The sequence below is a fragment of the Erythranthe guttata genome, chromosome 2 (genome assembly GCF_056151865.1).
Source record: "Erythranthe guttata isolate IM_541 chromosome 2, IM_541, whole genome shotgun sequence".
NCBI classification, from domain to species: Eukaryota; Viridiplantae; Streptophyta; class Magnoliopsida; order Lamiales; family Phrymaceae; genus Erythranthe; species Erythranthe guttata.
The window spans coordinates 3,431,656-3,451,917 of NC_142534.1; the positions used below are offsets into that span (position 1 = coordinate 3,431,656).

At 34.1% G+C, this 20,262-nt stretch overlaps 6 protein-coding genes and 3 non-coding genes across 9 annotated transcripts; 6 read left to right on the top strand and 3 right to left on the bottom strand.

Annotated features, from left to right (window-relative positions):
* Positions 1 to 373: 373 nt before the first annotated feature.
* Positions 374 to 1,158, top strand: LOC105949533 (basic blue protein-like). Its single transcript, XM_012972834.2, has 2 exons — positions 374 to 596; positions 774 to 1,158. Exons 1-2 carry the CDS (start codon positions 437 to 439, stop codon positions 971 to 973), a joined length of 360 nt encoding a protein of 119 aa, XP_012828288.2. The 5' UTR covers positions 374 to 436; the 3' UTR covers positions 974 to 1,158.
* Positions 1,159 to 1,773: 615 nt separating this feature from the next.
* LOC105949535 (basic blue protein-like) lies at positions 1,774 to 2,988 on the top strand. Its single transcript, XM_012972836.2, has 2 exons — positions 1,774 to 1,940; positions 2,704 to 2,988. Exons 1-2 carry the CDS (start codon positions 1,796 to 1,798, stop codon positions 2,901 to 2,903), a joined length of 345 nt encoding a protein of 114 aa, XP_012828290.2. The 5' UTR covers positions 1,774 to 1,795; the 3' UTR covers positions 2,904 to 2,988.
* Positions 2,989 to 4,849: 1,861 nt separating this feature from the next.
* On the top strand, positions 4,850 to 5,464 carry LOC105949644 (basic blue protein). Its single transcript, XM_012972959.2, is given in 3 exon segments — positions 4,850 to 5,024; positions 5,113 to 5,144; positions 5,146 to 5,464. Coding segments are annotated over 3 exon segments (363 nt in total). The 5' UTR covers positions 4,850 to 4,864; the 3' UTR covers positions 5,317 to 5,464.
* Positions 5,465 to 6,005: 541 nt separating this feature from the next.
* On the top strand, positions 6,006 to 6,699 carry LOC105949536 (uncharacterized). The gene is made up of 2 exons (XR_016030052.1): positions 6,006 to 6,213; positions 6,296 to 6,699. It is a non-coding gene; the product is annotated as an uncharacterized LOC105949536 (transcript).
* A 3,765-nt stretch (positions 6,700 to 10,464) lies between these two features.
* On the top strand, positions 10,465 to 10,536 carry TRNAE-UUC (transfer RNA glutamic acid (anticodon UUC)). The gene has a single exon. It is a non-coding gene; the product is annotated as a tRNA-Glu (tRNA).
* A 507-nt stretch (positions 10,537 to 11,043) lies between these two features.
* LOC148772134 (U2 spliceosomal RNA) lies at positions 11,044 to 11,240 on the top strand. Its single transcript, XR_016030148.1, has one exon. It is a non-coding gene; the product is annotated as a U2 spliceosomal RNA (small nuclear RNA).
* A 65-nt stretch (positions 11,241 to 11,305) lies between these two features.
* LOC105970154 (pathogenesis-related thaumatin-like protein 3.5) lies at positions 11,306 to 12,612 on the bottom strand. The gene is made up of 3 exons (XM_012994953.2): positions 12,483 to 12,612; positions 11,740 to 12,403; positions 11,306 to 11,529 (listed from the first exon to the last, which is right to left on the bottom strand). Exons 1-3 carry the CDS (start codon positions 12,538 to 12,540, stop codon positions 11,403 to 11,405), a joined length of 849 nt encoding a protein of 282 aa, XP_012850407.2. The 5' UTR covers positions 12,541 to 12,612; the 3' UTR covers positions 11,306 to 11,402.
* A 530-nt stretch (positions 12,613 to 13,142) lies between these two features.
* Positions 13,143 to 14,584, bottom strand: LOC105970153 (uncharacterized). Its single transcript, XM_012994952.2, has one exon. It carries the CDS (start codon positions 14,146 to 14,148, stop codon positions 13,306 to 13,308), a length of 843 nt encoding a protein of 280 aa, XP_012850406.2. The 5' UTR covers positions 14,149 to 14,584; the 3' UTR covers positions 13,143 to 13,305.
* A 410-nt stretch (positions 14,585 to 14,994) lies between these two features.
* LOC105970070 (plant/protein, putative (DUF3411)) lies at positions 14,995 to 20,227 on the bottom strand. The gene is made up of 8 exons (XM_012994852.2): positions 19,545 to 20,227; positions 18,766 to 18,930; positions 18,570 to 18,662; positions 18,365 to 18,480; positions 16,768 to 16,866; positions 16,368 to 16,673; positions 16,124 to 16,288; positions 14,995 to 15,618 (listed from the first exon to the last, which is right to left on the bottom strand). The coding sequence occupies exons 1-8, from the start codon at positions 19,887 to 19,889 to the stop codon at positions 15,333 to 15,335; spliced, it is 1,575 nt and encodes a 524-aa protein (XP_012850306.2). The 5' UTR covers positions 19,890 to 20,227; the 3' UTR covers positions 14,995 to 15,332.
* Between the last annotated feature and the right edge of the window lie 35 nt (positions 20,228 to 20,262).

Below are 20,262 nucleotides of genomic sequence, written 5' to 3' on the forward strand. Positions count from 1 at the left end.
ATGTTTAAATTTTTTTGAAAAAAAGCTTTTTTTTTCGTAATGAGTTAAATTGGAGTTAATTTTTCACTTAGAGAAAAAAATGAAATCTTTCCGAAAATGGAATATTAATTCATCATATGGACATAAAAGTTATACAAATAAATAAAAATTACATAAAATCCCACAATAATAACGCAATTGAGACTTACCAAACTCAAATTATTTCAAAGCAATCTAAAATTAAATTGTCACAAATTTCTTACTATCTAGGCAAAATTAAAATTAAAAATCAAATTAACAAAATCTGTTAAGACAAAAAAAAAAAAAAAAAACAAGTAAACAAGATATACATCTCTCTATATAAAGGTGAGTTAGTTTGTCTAAAATCATTACACAAAACCAAGAAATAATATATAAGTTTGAGAAAATTAAAATAAAATTAATTAAAAAAAAAAAGATGTCTCAACAGAAAAGTATTGTGATGTTGGTGGCAGTGATGATGCTATTGTCGAGCAAAGCTTATGCAACAAGCTACAATGTTGGTGACTCTTCGGGCTGGGCTTTTGGTATTGCGGGCTGGGAAAATGGAAAGAATTTTAGGGCTGGCGATTCCTTAGGTATAATATAATATATACTCTTATTTATTTATTTATTATTATTATTATTATTATTATTATTATTATTATTATTATTATTATTATTATTATTATTATTATTATTATTATTATTATTATTATTATTATTATTATTATTATTATTATTATTTATTTATTATTATTTTTTTTTGTGGGCAGTATTCAACTACGGTGCGGGTGCACATAATGTGGTTGTTGTGGATAAGGCGAGCTACGATTCATGCAGTGTGCCAGCAAGTGCACCAACATATACTTCAGGCCAAGATAATATTGTTCTTAACAAAGGCGCTAATTACTTTATTTGTGGATTTAATGGCCATTGCCAAGCTGGCATGAAGATTGCTGCTAATGCTTCTTAATTAATTACCTCCTAAATCCTAATTACAATATTGATTAATAATGTGATTAGTGATGATATATGAATAAACATAGTTAAGAGCTTTTTTGTAATGGGAGGCTTCTTTTTCCTTCTGATAAGTTTCGATGATCTTAGTACTTATGCTTTCTTAATTAGTTTGATAATGGCTTTCTTTGATTTGATCTTTCTTTATTTTGTCTCCTATATATGTAAGAATGATAACGGAGTGGATGTTCGAGAAAAGTACAATACTTTAATGCAATGTTGTCAGAATCTGATCGGCCCACGACCCGACGATAAAACGGTCAGTCTAACATCTAAAATCAGAAAATATGAAAAATTCGGGCTATTCGACGAAACCCGGTTCGACCAGGGAAAACCCGGAAACCGACTAAGGAACTCGGTTTTCGGGCAAAACGGTAATTTTTTTTTTGAATTGTGTGCGCATTGAAAAAGTAAATGGTATTTTGTCATGAGATTGCGGCCCAAACAAAATAAGACCCAAGTAAATGTTATTTCAAAATTTGAGCAGAATTACAAGAATTATGGCACTAAAGAAACGTACTTACCATATAAATACAACATTAATACGCCATAATATTTACACAAATCAAGCAAAATTACATGCAATTCCAATTTTCATGCAATAATCATCAACATGCATATCTATATAAATGCAAGTTAGTATGTTACAAATCATATTCCATTGATCATACACACATAGAATTATTCTGCTGTAACAAGTTGAAGAAAAATAATTCAGAAAAATAAATAAATAATAATAATAATGAAAATGTATAATCAAGAGAAAAACATTAATGTAATGGTGTGGGCAGTTGTGGTATTGGGAGTTATGCTCCAAAGCAACAAAGCCTATGCAACAGTTTGGAACGTCGGAGTCAATGGGTGGACTTTTGATGTTCAGGGCTGGGAATCCGGCAAGAATTTTATCGCCGGCGACACATTAGGTATATTCTCTTTTTTTTTATTATTATTTTTATTTTTCTAAATTCAAAAAAATAATGTCGATTCTGCTTCGGAAAAGTTCGATTTCGGAACATTTTTGTTTATTCTGAAATTATGGAAATTATGATTTCTATTTGTTTTTCAAACTTTTTTCGGATCAGAATTGGAATACTGCGGTCCGATTTTATTTCCGAAAATTCCAAAAAAGAACACTATATATTTGTACTTTATAGTTTAATAAGAAAATAAATTTTCCGATTTTGGAACTTCTATTTGGGAATAAAATCAAAATTAGCTTTTCACTTTAAAAATGTCGTTTCTGATCCAATTGTTTTCGATTTTGGAACAATATATTTTTTTTAATTCTGAAAATTACGAATTCTATTTGTTTTCAAACTTTTTCAGATCATAATCGGAATTCTACGGTCCGGTTTTATTTCTAAAAAATGCCAATTTTTTAAAAAAAAAACTATGTATTGTATATTGTATTTGACTAAGAAAATCAAATCTTCAATTTTGGAACAAGTTTTTTCATTCCGTTTTTCGAATTAGGTTTTCACTTTAAAAAATTGTAATTGTTCTGAAAGTGTTAATTTTGATTCACTGCATCCGATCTCGAACCCTAGACATGATTCATACACTATATCAATCTCAATTTATTCACTTGTAATACATTCGACAACTAAATTAACCGTAATTACCAAAATAAATGATTTGACTGTCCCGATTTATTTATTTAATTAATAAATTATTTACTTATTGCAGTATTCAATTACAATGTGGGTGACCATAGCGTGGCTATTGTGAATGAATCAAACTACAAACAGTGCATAGTGCCAGAAGATGCAAAAATATACAGTTCAGGGCACGATGAATTTGTTCTTAATAAAGGGGTTACTTACTTTGTTTGTGGTATTCCTGGGCATTGCGATGCTGGCATGCACATTGCTCCTAATGCTGCTTAATTTATAATTACTCTCCCACTTAATTACTAATTACATTCGTTAATGGTGTCATTAGTCATTTCTAATAATTAAGCTTTCTTGTTATGAGTTGGTTTGTAATAATAGGTCCGAGAGCTTGTACCATTGCTACTAAATAATATTCTTGTTCAGCCAGTTTTTTTTTTTTTTTTTTTGTTCTTTCTTTCTTTTTTTTGTTAATTATTTTAAGATTGTTAATTTTGGATGATAAGGAGCTACGGGAAAATTCTACACTACACCGAGTTATTTATACTGAGTGATTTGTTAATCGTAGATCTGCACATAAACATACATGCTAATTTGTACGTGCTTGTGTGTTTATGACTTAGGGTTACTGTTCAAAGGAGTATACTATTGCATAAGTATTGAATAAGGGCAAAATGGTCAATTGATTTGTATTTGTTAATCTATCGCATTTTAGCGCCTATAGTTCAAATTTAATGATAAATACTGACTTTTTGGTTAAAATCTCACAAGAAATTGACGTAAGATGCATCTTGGCACGAGATATAATTTGAGAGGTAAATGTTGCTAATTTAAAAATATTAGGATGCAAATCTCCAATTATGATCAATTTTACGTTTCAAAATGCAATTCACGATAAACTAAATCTGAATTAGGCAAAACCATTCAACCAACATAGGAGGAGTTATCTCAGGGGAGTTAGTTATATGCTACATCGGTTGATTATTAATCGTAGATAGGGTTAAATAATGATCCACTAAGCACACAAACATATGTTTGCATTATATGCAGATTTAGGGTTACCAAGCACACAGTACTGTTACCAACCAGGTGTAGCATATAATTTCCTTCTAATCGCTTCTTATGCCATGCAAATTGAATGCTTCAACAACCTTCAAAGGTATGTTAGTTCACACTTTTGGTAGACAAGAAATTGAAATTTATATATAAATATGAACTTGCATCCATTCACACTCAATGCAAGAAACCAAAACTTATTTATTAGAATAGTTTATGTGATTATGTACACTTGGTGAAATATATATACATCCCCACATTCGATTTACACACAATTATGCAGTTCATCGAGTGTATCAAAGAATATAATCATCCGATGTGTTGCATTCTAAATCTTCGCATATAAGTTTCCCCTACCAACGCGCAAAAGGCTATATCTAGAAGTACTGATGCATTAGGTTACCTAATATGCTAATTATTTTAGCATTTTAGGAAATCGATGCAGCGATACTTCTACATATATATCGAGCATCTCCTGTACTCGCACGTCACTACATCCATTGGTAAGATTTCTAAACAAAAAAAGATCACATTTTACATCAATATAGGTACGTAAGATTTCTAAAAAACAAAATCTTTGAAAGCTTAATGAAATATGTTTTAAGTCGTACATTAGTTCCGATCCATAGTTTCGTCATCGACAATTATTATATTCCACAATTGTGATGTGATATCTTGGATATTCTAGTATTTCCTATCAAACGTCGAACGATTGAAACACACAAAAAACTATTTAAAGATAAGAAAAACTCTATTATTCTTCTATCATTTTTTTTTTAATATAGAATCCTATTCTAATGAAATAAATTTTAAATATAAGAATCGTAACATTGCACCCCTATTAAATCAACCTTGTCCTCAAGGTTCGATGAAATAATCTTCTTCTTTGTCCATAAACATGCAATCAACTCAGTGCACCTATATAATTGGTTGCGGGTTCCTGTAGAAAAAAAAAATCGACTATTCTTCACAATCTAAACTCAATTATGTATTCAAGTAATCTAACTTACAATAAATAAGTAGATTGTACAAGGTTCTTGTAATCTATCAACTAAGAAAATCTAATAAAGTAATCATGAACAACAAATCTATATAAAGGTGGCTTGGTTCATCTCAAATCATACACAAGCCAAGAAACACAGTTTGAGAAAATTTAGTAAAAAAAAAATTAAAAAAAAAAAATGTCCCAAGAGAAAAATATTGTAATAATGTTGGTGGCAGTTATGTTACTATGCAACAAAGCTTGCGCAACAAGCTACACTGTCGGAGACTCTTCGGGCTGGGACTACGATGTGTCGGGCTGGGAAAACGGCAAGAGTTTCAAGAGTGGCGATACCTTAGGTATGTATATATATAATATTATATATATTCCCGTTTTTTCATTAATAACATATCAATTTATTTAATTGTTATTTATTTTTGTTTGCAGTTTTCAATTATCCGGCTGGTTTACATAGTGTGCATGGTTGCTGTGGATAAGTCGAGCTACGATTTATGCAGTGTACCCGCAAATGCACCAACATATACTTCAGGCCAAGATAATATTGTTCTTAACAAAGGCGCTAATTATTTTATTTGTGGCATCGACGGGCATTGCGAGTTCGGGATGAAGATTGCTGCTAACGCTTTTTAATTAATTACCTCATAATTACATTGAATTAAAATAATAATGTGATTAGTGTTATCCCAATAAACATAGCCTACCTTTTTCTGGTAGCTGCATTGATTAATAATGTAATTGGTGATCGACATAAGAAATTGTTATTCTTGAAGTATATTTACTATTTAGTCCCTAAACAAATGACGTATATGCTCGTTCGAGCTCGACTCGATTGCTTATAAAACTCTGTTCAAGAACAACTTTAAATAATAAAAATTCAAACAAAGTTTGAAAATATATGGTTTTGACTAGACTCGATTTTTTTAGTAAGAATAATGTATTTATATATAATTCTTATAATATATATAGAATGTATTTTGATGTCAAAAATAATAATTATGTCAAAAGAATCAAATGAAAAAAAAATTATTATTCCTATAATCACTAGTGATATATATGATTGTGGAGAATCACTAATATCTTGGTCATAATCATAGGAACTTGATTAATTGATTTTCTCAAATATAAATTAATTACAATTGCATGAAGATTAATAAATTGATTGTGTGCCAAATTAAGCAAATATGTACTAAAATCTCCAAATCAAATAAAATGTGAATTCTAGTAATTAATAAATCAAACAAACTTACCAAAAACTATACGAAGCCCTATTAGTGTATATATAAAGCTCCACATAACCAGGAAAAAATAAAAATAAAAAACAAACAAAATCCCAACTCGAAATAATAAATTAAAAAAAAATGACAGAGGTAATTTCTTTGAGAATTATGGTTTTGTTAATGGTGATTATGAGTAGCTTAGCCTTAATTACAGATGCTAAAGTTTATTACGTTGGAGGGAAGCAAGGATGGAACCAAAATCCACAACTTTGGCTTGGTGACAGAACTTTTAAGGCTGGGGATATACTTGGTATTTTTTCTTTATTAATTTTATTTTATTTATTAATTTAATTTAATTTAATTTACTTTGATTTTTATTTTCGATGTTGCAGTTTTCATTTACCGTAAAGGTGAGCACAACGTTGCGGTGTATTACGACGAGTTTTACTACGAGGATTGTGCGGCACCGGACAATGCGACAACATACACGTCGGGGCATGACCGCGTAAAACTTAGGAAAGGGTATAATTATATTATAAGTAGCGTTCCCGGAGACTGCGACGATTATTTTCTTGCTATTTCCCCTTATGCTAAGTAATAATTTTATATTTAAAATTTTAAATATTATATATATTTATGTATTTCTCCCAAAAAGGAATCTCAAGAAATACATACATAGATATGATATTTAGAGGTTTAATAGATGTTACATATTGTTGGTACTATTAATAAAGATCTTGTGTATGAAATATGAATATGCTTATGGAGATGGAATAAATTCATATTGGCTTTGATATTTTTAAGTGTTGAATTTGTTGAATGGATCATATCGAAATTAGCATATTTGATTTATTTATTGGAAGTGAAAAACTAATTCCAATTTATTTTCAGTATTTTTGAAATAATCCGAAATAGGACCTTCGGAAATGGATTTAAAACACTAGTTCCAAAATTAGAAATTCCCGTGTCAATATCAGCAACATTCGGATTTTTTAATTTATTAATTACTCCATCCGTTTCTTTTTAAGTGTCACTTTATTAAAGTTTAAATATACGACAACTTTTTTTCCTCCGACTTTACGGATTAATGAAGTACTAAAGAGAAGTGGAAAAATACAAAGGGATAATTTTGTTAAAATAAGAGTTTTTTCTTCCAAAATGAAGGTTTTCTCTTCCATTAAAGTCTAAATTCTAAATTCTAAATTATTTTAATTAATTAGAATAACCCAATTATGAAGAATGGAAGCTCCTATGCTCACACAAAAATATGATTCTGCTGTAATAAATGAACCCAAATTTATCGATTTTAAATCAATTCTATTTATGCGTGCATATAAATATATATTGACACGTATATTTCAATATATATTTTAAATATATATATATATTCATCTTTAATTTTATGAAAGTGCCCCGAGTTAATTTTTTTTAAATAAAAAATAAATTATATTGCTCTTCATAAAAAATAAATTAAATTTCTTATGATGGTTCTTAAATAATAATAACATCCTAGCCTAAAATCCACTATTACTAAACTACTATTAATTTAATAAGAAAAAAAACAATATATTCAACTAAGAAAAATAGAACCATACCTAGATTAAAATACTAAGAAACAAATCCTTGTCACCCACGGTTTCTTTAAGGGCTTGGTTTGATTTGTTCATCCACCCACACATAGCCACATGGATGTGTGTGTTTTTGTGTAGTAGAGGGACATATTTCTTCGAAAACGGGCAAACGTCGTCTGCGACGAACACCACCGACACCGTAAAGAACGTCGTTTATATGCTGATCGTCTAATGTCGGAGATTTTGTGACTATGCCATCGGAAAGAGGCGACCATGATTCGGTGCTTGTTTCTTTATTCTCCATCGAAGATTCGGTGCTTGTTTCTTTATTCTCCATGGAAGATTTAGCGACCGGTGCGAAAAATAAATCCTTAATTCTCAAAAATAATGACAAAATTTTTTTTGATTGTTGCCTTGTTTTTTTATTCTCCATGGATGGAATGAGAGTTGGAGATATAGATGAATTATCAATTATATATAGGGTTTTTTTGTACGTTTTAATTAGTTTGTAGAGTTCCATTAACTTTTGAACTCCTTTTTTCCCCTAAAAAAGATTTTCCTTTTTTCTAAAATTCATGAAACACAAAAATTGCAAACCAACTCCTCAAATTATCTTATATATAAAAGAAAGAAACGCTGGGCAACCCTAAAAAACCCTAATGGTATTTCTGTAATTATTTATTTTTTATTTATTTTTAATATTTTTTTCTCTACTAATTTCTAACTATAGTTTTTAACAATTATTAATCTCCTATTTTTCATCAATATATCTCAAATCGTAACATATAAAGCTAGAAATTCGATTTGTTAAATTTAGTCTATTTATTTTGATTATAAATCTTAATATGTAAGATTTAAAAAAACTAATGTAATATATAAAATATGAATAATACTACATTTTTTAATTTTACTATATTAGTGTAGTATACTTTCTTATTATGTATTAAATTGATTTTTTTTTTTCACTGTTTTAATAATATCCCGTGCATCGCACGGGGGAAAAGTGCTAGTTTTATTTAAAATTGAATAATATTATTCTTACTTATTTCTGTTATAAGAATAAAAAAAAATTATTTCTAATATAATTTCTATTTTACAAAAAATACAGTAAAAACGAACCGGACTGGCCGGTTGAACCGGTGCTCAGTCCGGTCTGGTTCATCGTCCAAAACCGGGAAAATGAAAAATCGGGGTTAGATGTCATGAATCGGAAAACCCGCCCGGTTAGACCAGAAAATTGAAAACCGGCAAAACCGGGGTTTTTGGGAAAAAACTCTTATTTCATCACCAAAAGAGAAAATATTTGGTTTTTTCAAGAGATAATACTTAGAAATGAACTTATACGCAGGGTTAGGGCAACACATTCTCTTAACAGACAAAACAAAAAGAAAAAACAAAAAAACTTAAGGCATGATGATTATCACCTGTACAATCATTTATAAGAAAATAAAAAAACATAAAAGAAATTAAATAATACCTATATATATATATATATATATGACGATCAGCTAACTTCAGTAGGAGTTCTCAAAGAGGAATTTACAGGGCTAGTTTGACTACCTGGCCACCTCATGCCGTCCTCAGCAATCCCTTATATATATATATATATATATATATATATATATAGTGGCGGATCTAGCCATGGTCTAGGGTGTGCAGTTGCACACCCTTGATTTTAAACAAATAATACCGTTATACATAAGTTCACAAGAAAAGTAGTTGGTTGAGTTGGTGAAGGTGTTCCATGTTTAGTTAATTGGTTTCGTGTTCGAACCCCCACCCTCGAAAAAGTTGAATTTTTTTCAAATCTTTACATTTTTCACCCTTTTTCTCTTTAAATATTTACACAATTCACCTAAAATTTTTAAATTGTAAATTTTTGGTCCACTATTTTTATAAAGTGATATTTAAATTTTTTATTCTATAATTTAGCACCCCATTGGCAAAAATCCTGGATCCGCCACTGTATATACATGCATGCGTGTGTGCAAAGGAACAAGATCCAGTCGAGTGGAGGTGGACAGGATGCCAAAATAGCTCTGCAACATTACTCCTGAGAAACCCTAGAGAGGGAGAGAAGCAAGCAATATATATATAGAGAGAGAAAGAGATATAAATATAGCTATAATCATCGGTCCATATTACTGATATATATATATAGATAGTAACTTTTAGGTCCCTGTGATATCGGTAATTACAATTACCCCTAAAATATTGTTAGAAACATGTCTCAGGCCACCACTTACTGATATTAATACTTCGTTAGAAATCTATTCCTAATAACGTATCCAATGTTTTAGGGGTGATTGTAATTACCGATACCACAAGGATCTTAAAGTTATTTTAGTAGCATACCTCAGAGACGTAAATGCAATTTCCCCTTATTATTAATGCAATAAATGATTATCAGCTTTCGGTCTTATAATTCACTTTTGTCCAAACTAAGCACAACAAATAAAATTAAAGTCATGTTGAGGTGGATGCTTTGCATGGTTGTACCTCTGGAGAGAAACAAACTTGTCTAATTTCTTTTTTTCAAAAGTGTGAATTGTTCAGGGTACAATAAAGAGAAGCAGGATATGTCTGTGTGTATCAGTGTGTGTGTATATTATATTTGACTTTGTTTGACCATTTAGTTGGTATGATTCCTTTTTGACCTTTGTTGCTAAAGGAGAGTGCAAAATGGACTGCCTTTGTCTCCCACTATCTTCTATATGTATGTCAACTTATTTATTTTACACTAATACAACAATATTTAATCATCATGACTTTAATTTATATGTCAACTTATTTATTTTACACTAATACAACAATATTTAATCATCATGACTTTAATTTATTTACTTTTTAATTAGTGTTATGCTTCACACAGAGTAACTAACTATTCCATTTCTTATATATTGATGTTTCCTGGCTATGTAATTAATATTGATATATAGGAGCTAAATAGTAACTATTATATAAACTATATGTTGAAGATATATTCATCATCCGATGTCGTCCAGCGGTTAGGATATCTGGCTTTCACCCAGGGGACCCGGGTTCGATTCCCGGCATCGGAATATTTTTGGTTTTTTATTTTTTTTTTGTAAACTGGTGCAATGGATTAAATTCTCCAGAAACAAACTATTGTTTGTGACCAGAATCATATTATTTCTCCTTTTTCCATGAAGCAGTTATGAGATTACACGTAAAACAATCGAAGTGTAATTTTACGAGCATTTACGAGATTATAAGTAAAACAATCGAAGTGTAGTTGACGAGCATTTATTTATTAGTTTTTGCATCAATCGCAAGAATACTAACCAAAAATCTTCCAAAATAATTCCCTATGTAGAATATTTTTCGGTTATGAGGAAATTATACAAGAGAAATAGAAGTTAGTTTCTTGATGTTTCATTTTTATGCTTCTGCAAAGTGTTCAATTAGGCTTGTGATGAAGAAAGATATCAAATATGCTATGAGGAAGAGTAGAGAGTTTTTCTGTTTTGTCCCACATCGATTTATGAAAGCTCAAAAAAACAAAGACTTGGGTTATAAAATGTGATGGACCAATAACCGAAAAGCTCATACCTTTCTCGGCCTTTTGGCTAAGATCAAGTGTAGTATCTGTTCTTATCAGTTTAATATCTGATATGTGAGCCATCGGCTCACACAATATTAAATTCATTTATTAAAGGGGAGGGCCCACTTGGGGTAGCTTGCTACTCGGGCCCTCATGCGTCGCCTTTGCGTTGCACTACTGCAAAGGCCAGGCGCACCCCACCAAATCTAGTCTAATGTTTTCTTGCAATTATTATAATATAATGTTGTGGCCATTGAAACCGAACCCGAAAACCGGAAACTTCACCGAAAAAAGTATCTAGGGTTACAAAACATTAATCAAAATCAAGAATTATATGTGCACTTGAAAGTTCAAAGAATGGATTCACATAAAAAATGGTGTGATAATAGCCAACAATAGAAGCTTCCGCACTTGAGAGAGTTCCTTCAACATCCCACTTCCTTCATTACATATAAGCTTCTTGTCATGATATGTACATTGTGTTTGATTCCTATTCCAAAAACACAAAAGAAAATAATGTTAGATATAACCATAGATGAAATTTTGATCTTCTTCTAGAAGCAAAAATCGGACGTATCGGATTAGAATTTATATTTTTCTAAGATATTATTTTTTCAGAAGGACGTACTAATACAAATTCCGATCCAAAATACTTCGAAAAATTAGAAAGCGGATTCGCAAAATGTATATATTTACATACCTTGAGGAACAAAAAGTGACCATATAATCTGCGGCGGAGCAAGTGACAATACTAGTGGGATCATCATAAGCAAAGCTATAAGCTCTAGGGCAAGCTTCTTTAAAAATCCTCGAATAGTTCGTAGGCAAACACGTCACAGGAGTCGAAAACGCACCTCTACAACAATACTCATCGCTCTCGTAAACATCACAAGCACTCCGGCAAGCCACCACCCCATCGGTTGGCGACTTCAACGTCAGCTCCGCCGGGCAGTTGGGAAGAAGATCCCGTTCGCACCCGACGGAGCTACAGTTGCCCTTCCCGCCGATAGGTTCCACTACCACTGGCAGATTGAAACCGTCGACGAGGCTGACGTCATAGTAGTCGATTTCTCCTCTAAGAGAGAACTCGACTACTGTGGCGGGCGGAACCCCGGCTCCAGCGCACTGGAGGTGGGTCCCGCAGGCGCCTGTCTGGCACGAGCCGGTCCCATTTTTGTCGAAATCGCAGCCGGTACGGGCCCATATCCGGCCGTGCCAGTCTGGCGGGGGGGTGAAGACGGCGGATTGAGTTGGCCGGAGAGCGAAGCCGCCGCCGCTAAAGTTGTTTGGGGTTATTGCCGGCCATATGGTCTCGTTGCAGTAGTTAGTGATGGTGAATTTTGTGGAGTTGGATAGATTTATCCCTGTTGATTAATTAATCAAACAAAACTAGGATAAAAAAAATATATATATTTTCTTATAAGAAGAAAATGAAAATTTCACCTGATATTGCTATAAGAAGAAGCCATGCCAAGAACACAGTGACTGAAGTGAAGCCCATTTCTAAATTTTCAAGTGTGAAGATACATGTGTGTGTATAGTAATTTATGTGATTTGTTGTAAGAAGAATACGTGTAAAAGAGGGTGAATAATTTTAATTATTTATTTATTGTTCATAAAAAAGGCTTCCTTTCTTCTTCTTCAATAATCATGCGATTCCTTACCTCTTGAATTTTCCATCTCACAAGTGTCTTTGTTCGGCACATGCCTAATTCATCTTTTTCGGCGACGATATTTTTTTAATATTGTTATTTGCCGCCGTTCATCGTTTTTGAATTGCCGGTTAACTGCATTGGATTAGGTTAATTGATGTTGATATGCCAGTTATTTATCGGGGTCGTTTGTCAAAATTAGTTAATTAATGAAATCGGGATTAAATTAGGATTTGATGAAATTTTAGGGATTTATAAAAAGTTTTGAAGATAGTACATGGGTTTTATTGCAAATTTCTCAAAGAAAAATCCGAAATTCTATTTTAATTCAACCTTAGACCGTTACTTGTTGACGATCACACAGACGAGAGGAATTCAATGTGTTAAAATGTGGCAACATTAGAGTACATTATTTTGTTGACGACGTTAAATGTTAAATGGGGACTAAAAGTGAAGAAGGTGCAAACATCCCAAAAACTGTAATTATCAATTAACATTTGACTAGAACACAAAATAAAAGAGATCTCAATTGTTTAGAGAAATTATCGAAAAATAGAAAATTGAAAAATAAAAAAAAAAAAATTGAAAGCTAAACTCATCTGTTAAAAAGAAAATTAAGAAGCTTTTTTATGATTGCTGTTATCTTGAACAGACAATCTCTTCTTGTTTGCATAATTCTTGAGATGAAAGTCAACGAACAGCGCCAAAAGGGAAGCGTTGAAGCCCGCATTGAAGCACCAGGCCCGAATCCCCTCGCAACCCGACCCGGTAAAATGGAGGCGGAGCATCCAACCCGAAACCGCGAAGCTGAACACGAACTGAAGGATCTGGAAATCCGTGACGAGCCTCTTCCACCGCGGCCGGATCCCGAGCGCGCACAGCAGGTAGTACGCGTACATCGCCACGTGCACCGTCGCGTTCGTCACAAGCGCCACCGGGAACAACGACTGCGGCGCCGCCAGCCACAGGTAGCACATCGCCACCACCACCGCGTGGTGGTACACGTGGAGGAACGTCAGCCGCCTCGCGCGGGACCCGCTCGCCAGGATCAGCAGCGTGTCCACGAATTCCAGGATCTTCGAGAAGTAGAACACGTGGGCCCAGAAGAACGTCGGCCCCCGCGGCGGGGTTTGGCCGCCGGCGGGGAAGCAGATCGGCCAGGTGGGGTGGTGGGGAGGGGTTTGGTGGAGGGCGGAGAGCGTGCAGCCGACGGCCATCAGGAGGGAGAGGAGGCAGAGGATGAGGCTGTGGACGGCGGTGATGAGGCGGAGGGCGGCGGAGGGGAGGAAGCCGCCGGGGAAGTGGTGGAGAGAGAGAGTGAGGGTGAGGTAGGTAAGAACGGTGACGGTGAGGAAGAGTAAGGAAGCGCCGGGGGTTTGGTTGGGCTTCCATTCGTATTGGCTGATTATTGGGTGGTCGACTAGCCAATAGTGGACGGTGGTGTAGAGAGTGTCCATCACGCGCCGCTGCCGAGATGGGAATTCTGACAAAGCGATCTATCTATCTATCTATCAAATCTAAACAACAATCTGATTTACGTAGCTTTTTTAAAATTTAAAATATCTGTTGGCTTTCTCTTCGCCAAGCATCACCCATTCCTCCTCCTTTTTTTCAATTTTTTTTTTAAATAATTTATTTATATATTCCATCTCTTATCTCCTATCTTGCTCAAAATTGAGCATAATATTTTATGGTAAATTACGGTCAAAACCCTTGGGTAAGGCCAAATTATAAAAATCCTATCTTTTGTTTGAGTAATTACAATTACCTCTCAACTATGAATCTTTTTACACGATCACTATTATGTTGTCAAATTTATTGAAATCTTCTGGATTATGTAGAACATTTTCCAGTTTGTACTCATTTTACCATATTCGAGCTCCTTATTTTGAAAAAAAATGATCATAAGATGTCTCTTCTCTTGGCTTGTAAATATCAGATTGTGGTGCATTAAAAACTGCATTTTCGAACAAAACAAGTACAAACTAGAGAATATTCCATGGAATCTATAAGATTATGTTAAATTCGACACCACAAGAGTGAACATGGAAGAAAATTCATATTTAATGACTCGTTATAATTACCCAAATATGAGGAAATTTTTCATAATTTTTCATAATTTACCCTAATATATTCTTATTCGAGTAACTTCCTAAACAGACATAAAATTTCATTAGCTTTAACAAAATCTTTTGTAAATACTACAATGAAATCTTTTTTAAAATATTCTATCCAATTCAAAAAAAGATTATGGAAACTAATGAAGTTAATACATATCATTAACAGTGGAAATGAACACATAGTTCATCAACAAAACAAAGCTCACATTAAACTTTTTGTAACAAATTAAAGTTCAATCTGCAGTCCACAAATTTATTGCACTAAAATCGTCATTAGATACCAAAATTAGGAGAAAAGAATCGGTAAAAATAGCGAACAAACCCTCGTAGAATATCATTACAATCTTTGCACTGCTTGTCCAAACGCCGAACCAGAAAAACTCCGTGTCGTGCATATACACACCATAGCTTCCGGTGAGGGTGCATGCATATAATCAATCCATCAAGGGTGTGTGTGGGGTCTACACTAAAGCTCTGCCAAAATTGAAAACATAAAATAAAAACACGAGCTTTAATTTCACTTAACTCGTCGCCACTTTTCTCCGAACAACTCTCTTTCTCCGAGCCTTTGGTGCAGGTGAACCACCATCTTCAGTGTTTGACGGGCCCTGTTTTATTCCAAGAAGCCCTAAACCTGAAACTATAGCGTTCTTCGATATGAACCACTTGGATGAAGATGACTGGTCGGCTCCTTCTGAAGGTCTATTGTAAGCCTTCTTCAATAGATCGTCCGCTTGAGCTAGTGGGTCCACCTCCACCCCTAGCCATGCCAATCTAGACGTTTCTCCTAGTTGAACATTCATCACCCTGCACCCATTAAAAAAATAACATTTAAAATTTAAAAAAAAATGATTTTTGTGGGACTTGTATAAGAATAACAATATGGGATGTGATAAATGTCATTTCAGTTTTAATACTACCGTTTCAAATTATCTGAATTTGGCAAAACTCAAAACACTGAATTTGTAATTCTTTGAGTTAGTTTTCTAATTCATCTTAAATCACTAAGATTGGATGTCGGGTGAGAAATATATGCATGAATCAATGAACATTGCCCATAACTTTGATGTTTTGAGTTATCTAAAATTCAAAATGTAAATCATGCATGCATAACTTTGCCACCCAACATCCAATCTAGCTGATTCAAGTTGGATTAGAAAGCTAACTCAAAGGACTACAACAGATTCCGTGATTTGAATTTCGCCAAAATTAGACTAGGAAAAGGTCAAAATCACATTCGAAGTTAAAACGGTATAAGTAAAATTGAAACAACATTTAACATTCCAGTAACAATAATCAAGAATTAGCCCACCTCAAAGCTGCGCTGAAGAACAGAGCTACTCCAATAACATCGAAGTAGCTGGTAACTCCTCTGTCAAAGCCACACAAAAGCTGATACCGCAAGTTTGCATAAAGACCAAGAAACGCTCCATAACCGAGTGCGTTTGTGCTCACTGATGGAATTGTCACTGATAACCTAAGCCGTTGCAAAATTTAAAAAAAAAATTAAAATTAAGTGTAGATGTTTAAGATTAAATACAATTAAAATATTATACCTTCCGTCTTTTTTAGTGGCAGTTAGGTTTGATACAGCGCCCTGCACAGTTCCTGCAGTGAATCCCACCATACACAGCTCTGCTGCTTTGTAAAAGAATGACTGAAGTCTCTTTTGGAAGTCGAATTCTCTAAACGGATAGCTTTTTTCGAAGATATTGTTTGGGAGCTTCTGCAGTGTATTTTGCAAATCGAATTGGAAGGTGTTTCCGTACGAACGACATGGAGCGAGTGACCAAACGACCATGGCATTGCAAGCTGTCACGGTGAGTACATTGATGAGGGCAAGATCCCATTCTTGCCTTATCCTGCATCAGAATATTTCTGATGTTAATTCGAGAATTGAGGGCAAATAAGGAAAGTTATAATGTTTCCTTCTTTATGACAAGTCTAGGAATATACCTTTCTTTTCGATTCTTGATCTCCCACCAGACAGAGCAACCGATTGTAGTTGCCTGCTCGAAAAGCAGCTTGGACAAAAATGCTGGATCTGCAATCATCCTGTTGAGATGAAGTTCGGATTAATATCTGGCAATTGTTTCAAAATGTAATATGTATACAGTAGTTATCACTGATTAATAAGTTTCCTTCTCAATGCAAATACATATACTAATACATTACATATCCAAATACCATTACGAACATGGATATAATAAAAGAGGAAGCTTCAGCATGTAATATAATTAGTCATAATTATATAACAAACTAATGCTCTCACGGATACTCATTCGTGTCCATTATTTATAATTAACTTCAATTGTAAAATAGGTATGCATAACTTTGTCGTACAATGAACCTACCCTAACCAGAGTAAAGCAGTCTAAAGTTAGGGTTCTCACTTGAGTTGAGCAGATTGAAAGGCGCATTACATTATTTGAACTGAGACAAGTCGTATTCAATGAGATTAGACCAATCATTATCGAGAGATGGGGATGAGACACGAAAATAAGCTCCAGATAGTCTAATTGGTTTTAATATGCAATTTATCATCTAATAGGATCAACTGACATATGATATGTGTATTAGGCCTTCATCAAAGCTATTTGCTGAACTAGCATTCTCAATCCTTTTATTTTCTTTCTTTCAGTTGAAAAATATTATATACGAACTAGATCAAGATAAACCACAACCCCATTTAAAAGGTGTGAACTGGGAGCCGAGGGAAAAGTTATGGGCTAAGTTTGATCTTATCAAGCCTGGTGATACATAAAGCCAAATTGACAGCATAGCTGAAATGAATGTCTTTCTTAACATGCAACTCATTGAGCCTGCAAAATTTGGAAAACAGAAAACACTAGGAACTTAACCCAACAAATCTTTTCCTCGTAGAGCTGTCGTCAACTTTTAAGTCTTGTGTAGAAATTCCTAAAACATCATAAAAAGAATACGGGAGTAGTAGTTGAAAATTTCCTTAATATTGGATGGTAAACCATAAAGGATCTATGTAATATTTTAATTTTTAATGTTTGATGAGTTTAAACGAATTTAAACAACTTCTCCAACCATGCACAATATTATCAGAGGCAGAGCCACTAGCTAATTTCACCAATATCGTGGTCAATCTAAGAACTGCGATTGAAACAAGAATCCTTAAGTGCCTCTGGAAGAGACAACCTTACTTTTTCAGACTAATGCTTAAATTCTCTAGTATCTCTATCTCTGAACATTTATACCACTTGCCTTATTCAGATTAGTTTTCAACCACTTTCTAATCTCCACTTCTAGTGAAACAACACAAAAGGAAACATCTCAGGGAACCCGTTTAGTGATACTAAAGCTAATCTGTGAGCTGAGATTCACAGTGTCTGAGACAGACAGAGAACAGTTTCAACTCTACAGCTAAGGAAAGTTTGAAATGATATGCTACCAAATATAAATACATGCTATAAAAGCCGAATTTAGATCCAACAACAGCAGAAATTGTGAATGCAATTTGGAAAAAACTGAACTCTCGTGGATTTTAGCAAGTGTTAGTAAAAATTGGAGCTTTAAAATTCACCTGCCAATAAACCCTCTCGACAGTCCTTGAGGAAGCGACCGAGAAATGAACCTGGCAGTTGTAGGTCTGGCATTCATTGCAAGAAACTTCACCATTTGAGCGGAGCTCACCAAACCCTGTAGAGCCAATTTGACATCAGAGTCCACTTTCTAATATAACATACCATAATAAATAAATAAAGGGAAAAGAAAAGGCGTAACATTACCATTTCATAGGCTTGACGAAACCCAGCAGGCAAATCCATCATGGTCTTTTGCCACTCACTCAATACAGCATCAACGAATTTTTTATCGAACAACTAGCAGAGGACAACGAGCCTCAGATTGTGAGTATATTATGAAAGAAAAATAATTGAACTGATTAAATAAAGATATAACTAAAAAAACATATTAGTTTGTTACCTCGGCAAGAACAATCCTTCTCCGAAACAGTCCACCTTCATCTCCATCATCACCCTCGTCAAAGTTGTCAAAGTAATCATCATCATCACCGCCATCATCTCCTCCATCACCACCTCCATGACTAAGACCCTTCCCCATATTACCACCTCCTCCACCCGTAGAAATCTGCCATATTTCGAAACGAAGAAGCAAATATTAGTTTTTGCGATGAACATGACATGTATTAGGCAGTGAAAACTCTTAGACTGCGTTTGGATTGAGGGATTTGAAATGACCCCACAATAAACATGGGAGCTGTGGATTTGAAATTCCTCCATTATTGTTTCGTTCGGTAATCTTATACAGATGTAGGCATCTTAAAATATCATGATCGGAAGAAACAACGAAAAAACAAATTAATAATCAAGAAGCTCCTACGAAACATTATGAATCTTATTGACTCTATTCTTAACGGACAAGACGGATCATAGATTTACTACAACTTCAGCTGGCAGTGATGAATAGGAAAAAAAGAAAATCAGAATTGAGCTTCCGGCGAAACGCAAGAACTAGAAATCCCAAACTCAAAAGTAGTAATCAAATATTTCATTCAGTCAAGCATTGCAATCTCAATTGAGTTTAATAATTAGTCAATTGGTGATGGCAAATGAAACATTACAAGTAGTAATCACAATTAGTTACCCTAAACTAGTAAATAAAATCATTAAAAATCCCTAAGATTTTTTTTTCTCGCTATGGATAATCTGGTGAAGAAATCGACAAAATTGATGTATGAATACCTCAGGACTAGACTTTGTTATCTTCTGCGTCATATCAAGCTTCGATTTTTCCAAAGTAACCGCACCTAACGAGCCGAACTTCCCACCCTTCATAACCGGACCAAAATCTGCAGAGCTGGAAGAAGCCGACGACGGAGCATCCGCGGACGGCGGCGACGCCTGAAAGCACCTCTCCAAGGTGGCAATAGCGCTGTCGTCGGAAACAGCCGACGATGCTCTGATGCCGGGTAGACATCTCCGGGGTTGAAACCTCTTGATTGGGAGAAAGGGTTTGGATTTGGATGATAAAGTACTGTGGGTTTGTGCAAGGGGCATAATCGGCGCGGTTAAAACTGAATGAGACATTTTTTTTTTGTTTCACCTGTTCCCCCTTTCAATTGAGCTTCCGATTTCTGAATTTCTCGAACAGGGTTTGTGAAATTGAAGAATTAGGGTTTATCTTCTCATGGAGAAATGGATATGGCTTCTATTTTTTTTATTCTTTTTTTCTTTTTTGGGGGTTTTTTCGTTGGTATTTTCTCCCTCAATTTGAGAGTGGAGAGAGAGAGAGGGGAAGAAGAGAGAGAAAGGAATTAGGGGTGAGGGTGGAGTTGAGGTTTTGATCGAAACGTGATTCACTATGAGACAAACTCAGTTACTGAGTCGACTCGGCCGTGTTTTGGAGTTTTGGTGCACCAAATAGTGAAATAATTCAGTTAGCTTCGGCAATATATATTTG

Excerpts from the sequence above, each read along its gene's own strand:
- LOC105949533 (XM_012972834.2), top strand. The coding sequence starts at position 437 with ATGTCTCAACAGAAAAGTATTGTGATGTTGGTGGCAGTGATGATGCTA. Across the intron at positions 597-773 it reads TAGGGCTGGCGATTCCTTAG|TATTCAACTACGGTGCGGGT; the intron begins GTATAATATAAT and ends TTTTGTGGGCAG.
- LOC105949535 (XM_012972836.2), top strand. The coding sequence starts at position 1,796 with ATGGTGTGGGCAGTTGTGGTATTGGGAGTTATGCTCCAAAGCAACAAA. Across the intron at positions 1,941-2,703 it reads TATCGCCGGCGACACATTAG|TATTCAATTACAATGTGGGT; the intron begins GTATATTCTCTT and ends TACTTATTGCAG.
- LOC105970154 (XM_012994953.2), bottom strand. The coding sequence starts at position 12,540 with ATGGGCTTCACTTCAGTCACTGTGTTCTTGGCATGGCTTCTTCTTATA. Across the intron at positions 12,404-12,482 it reads TCTTCTTATAGCAATATCAG|GGATAAATCTATCCAACTCC; the intron begins GTGAAATTTTCA and ends ATTAATCAACAG. Across the intron at positions 11,530-11,739 it reads GTCACTTTTTGTTCCTCAAG|GAATCAAACACAATGTACAT; the intron begins GTATGTAAATAT and ends TTTTTGGAATAG.
- LOC105970153 (XM_012994952.2), bottom strand. The coding sequence starts at position 14,148 with ATGGACACTCTCTACACCACCGTCCACTATTGGCTAGTCGACCACCCA.
- LOC105970070 (XM_012994852.2), bottom strand. The coding sequence starts at position 19,889 with ATGTCTCATTCAGTTTTAACCGCGCCGATTATGCCCCTTGCACAAACC. Across the intron at positions 16,867-18,364 it reads TCGAGAGGGTTTATTGGCAG|GATGATTGCAGATCCAGCAT; the intron begins GTGAATTTTAAA and ends TCATCTCAACAG. Across the intron at positions 16,674-16,767 it reads ATCAAGAATCGAAAAGAAAG|GATAAGGCAAGAATGGGATC; the intron begins GTATATTCCTAG and ends ATTCTGATGCAG.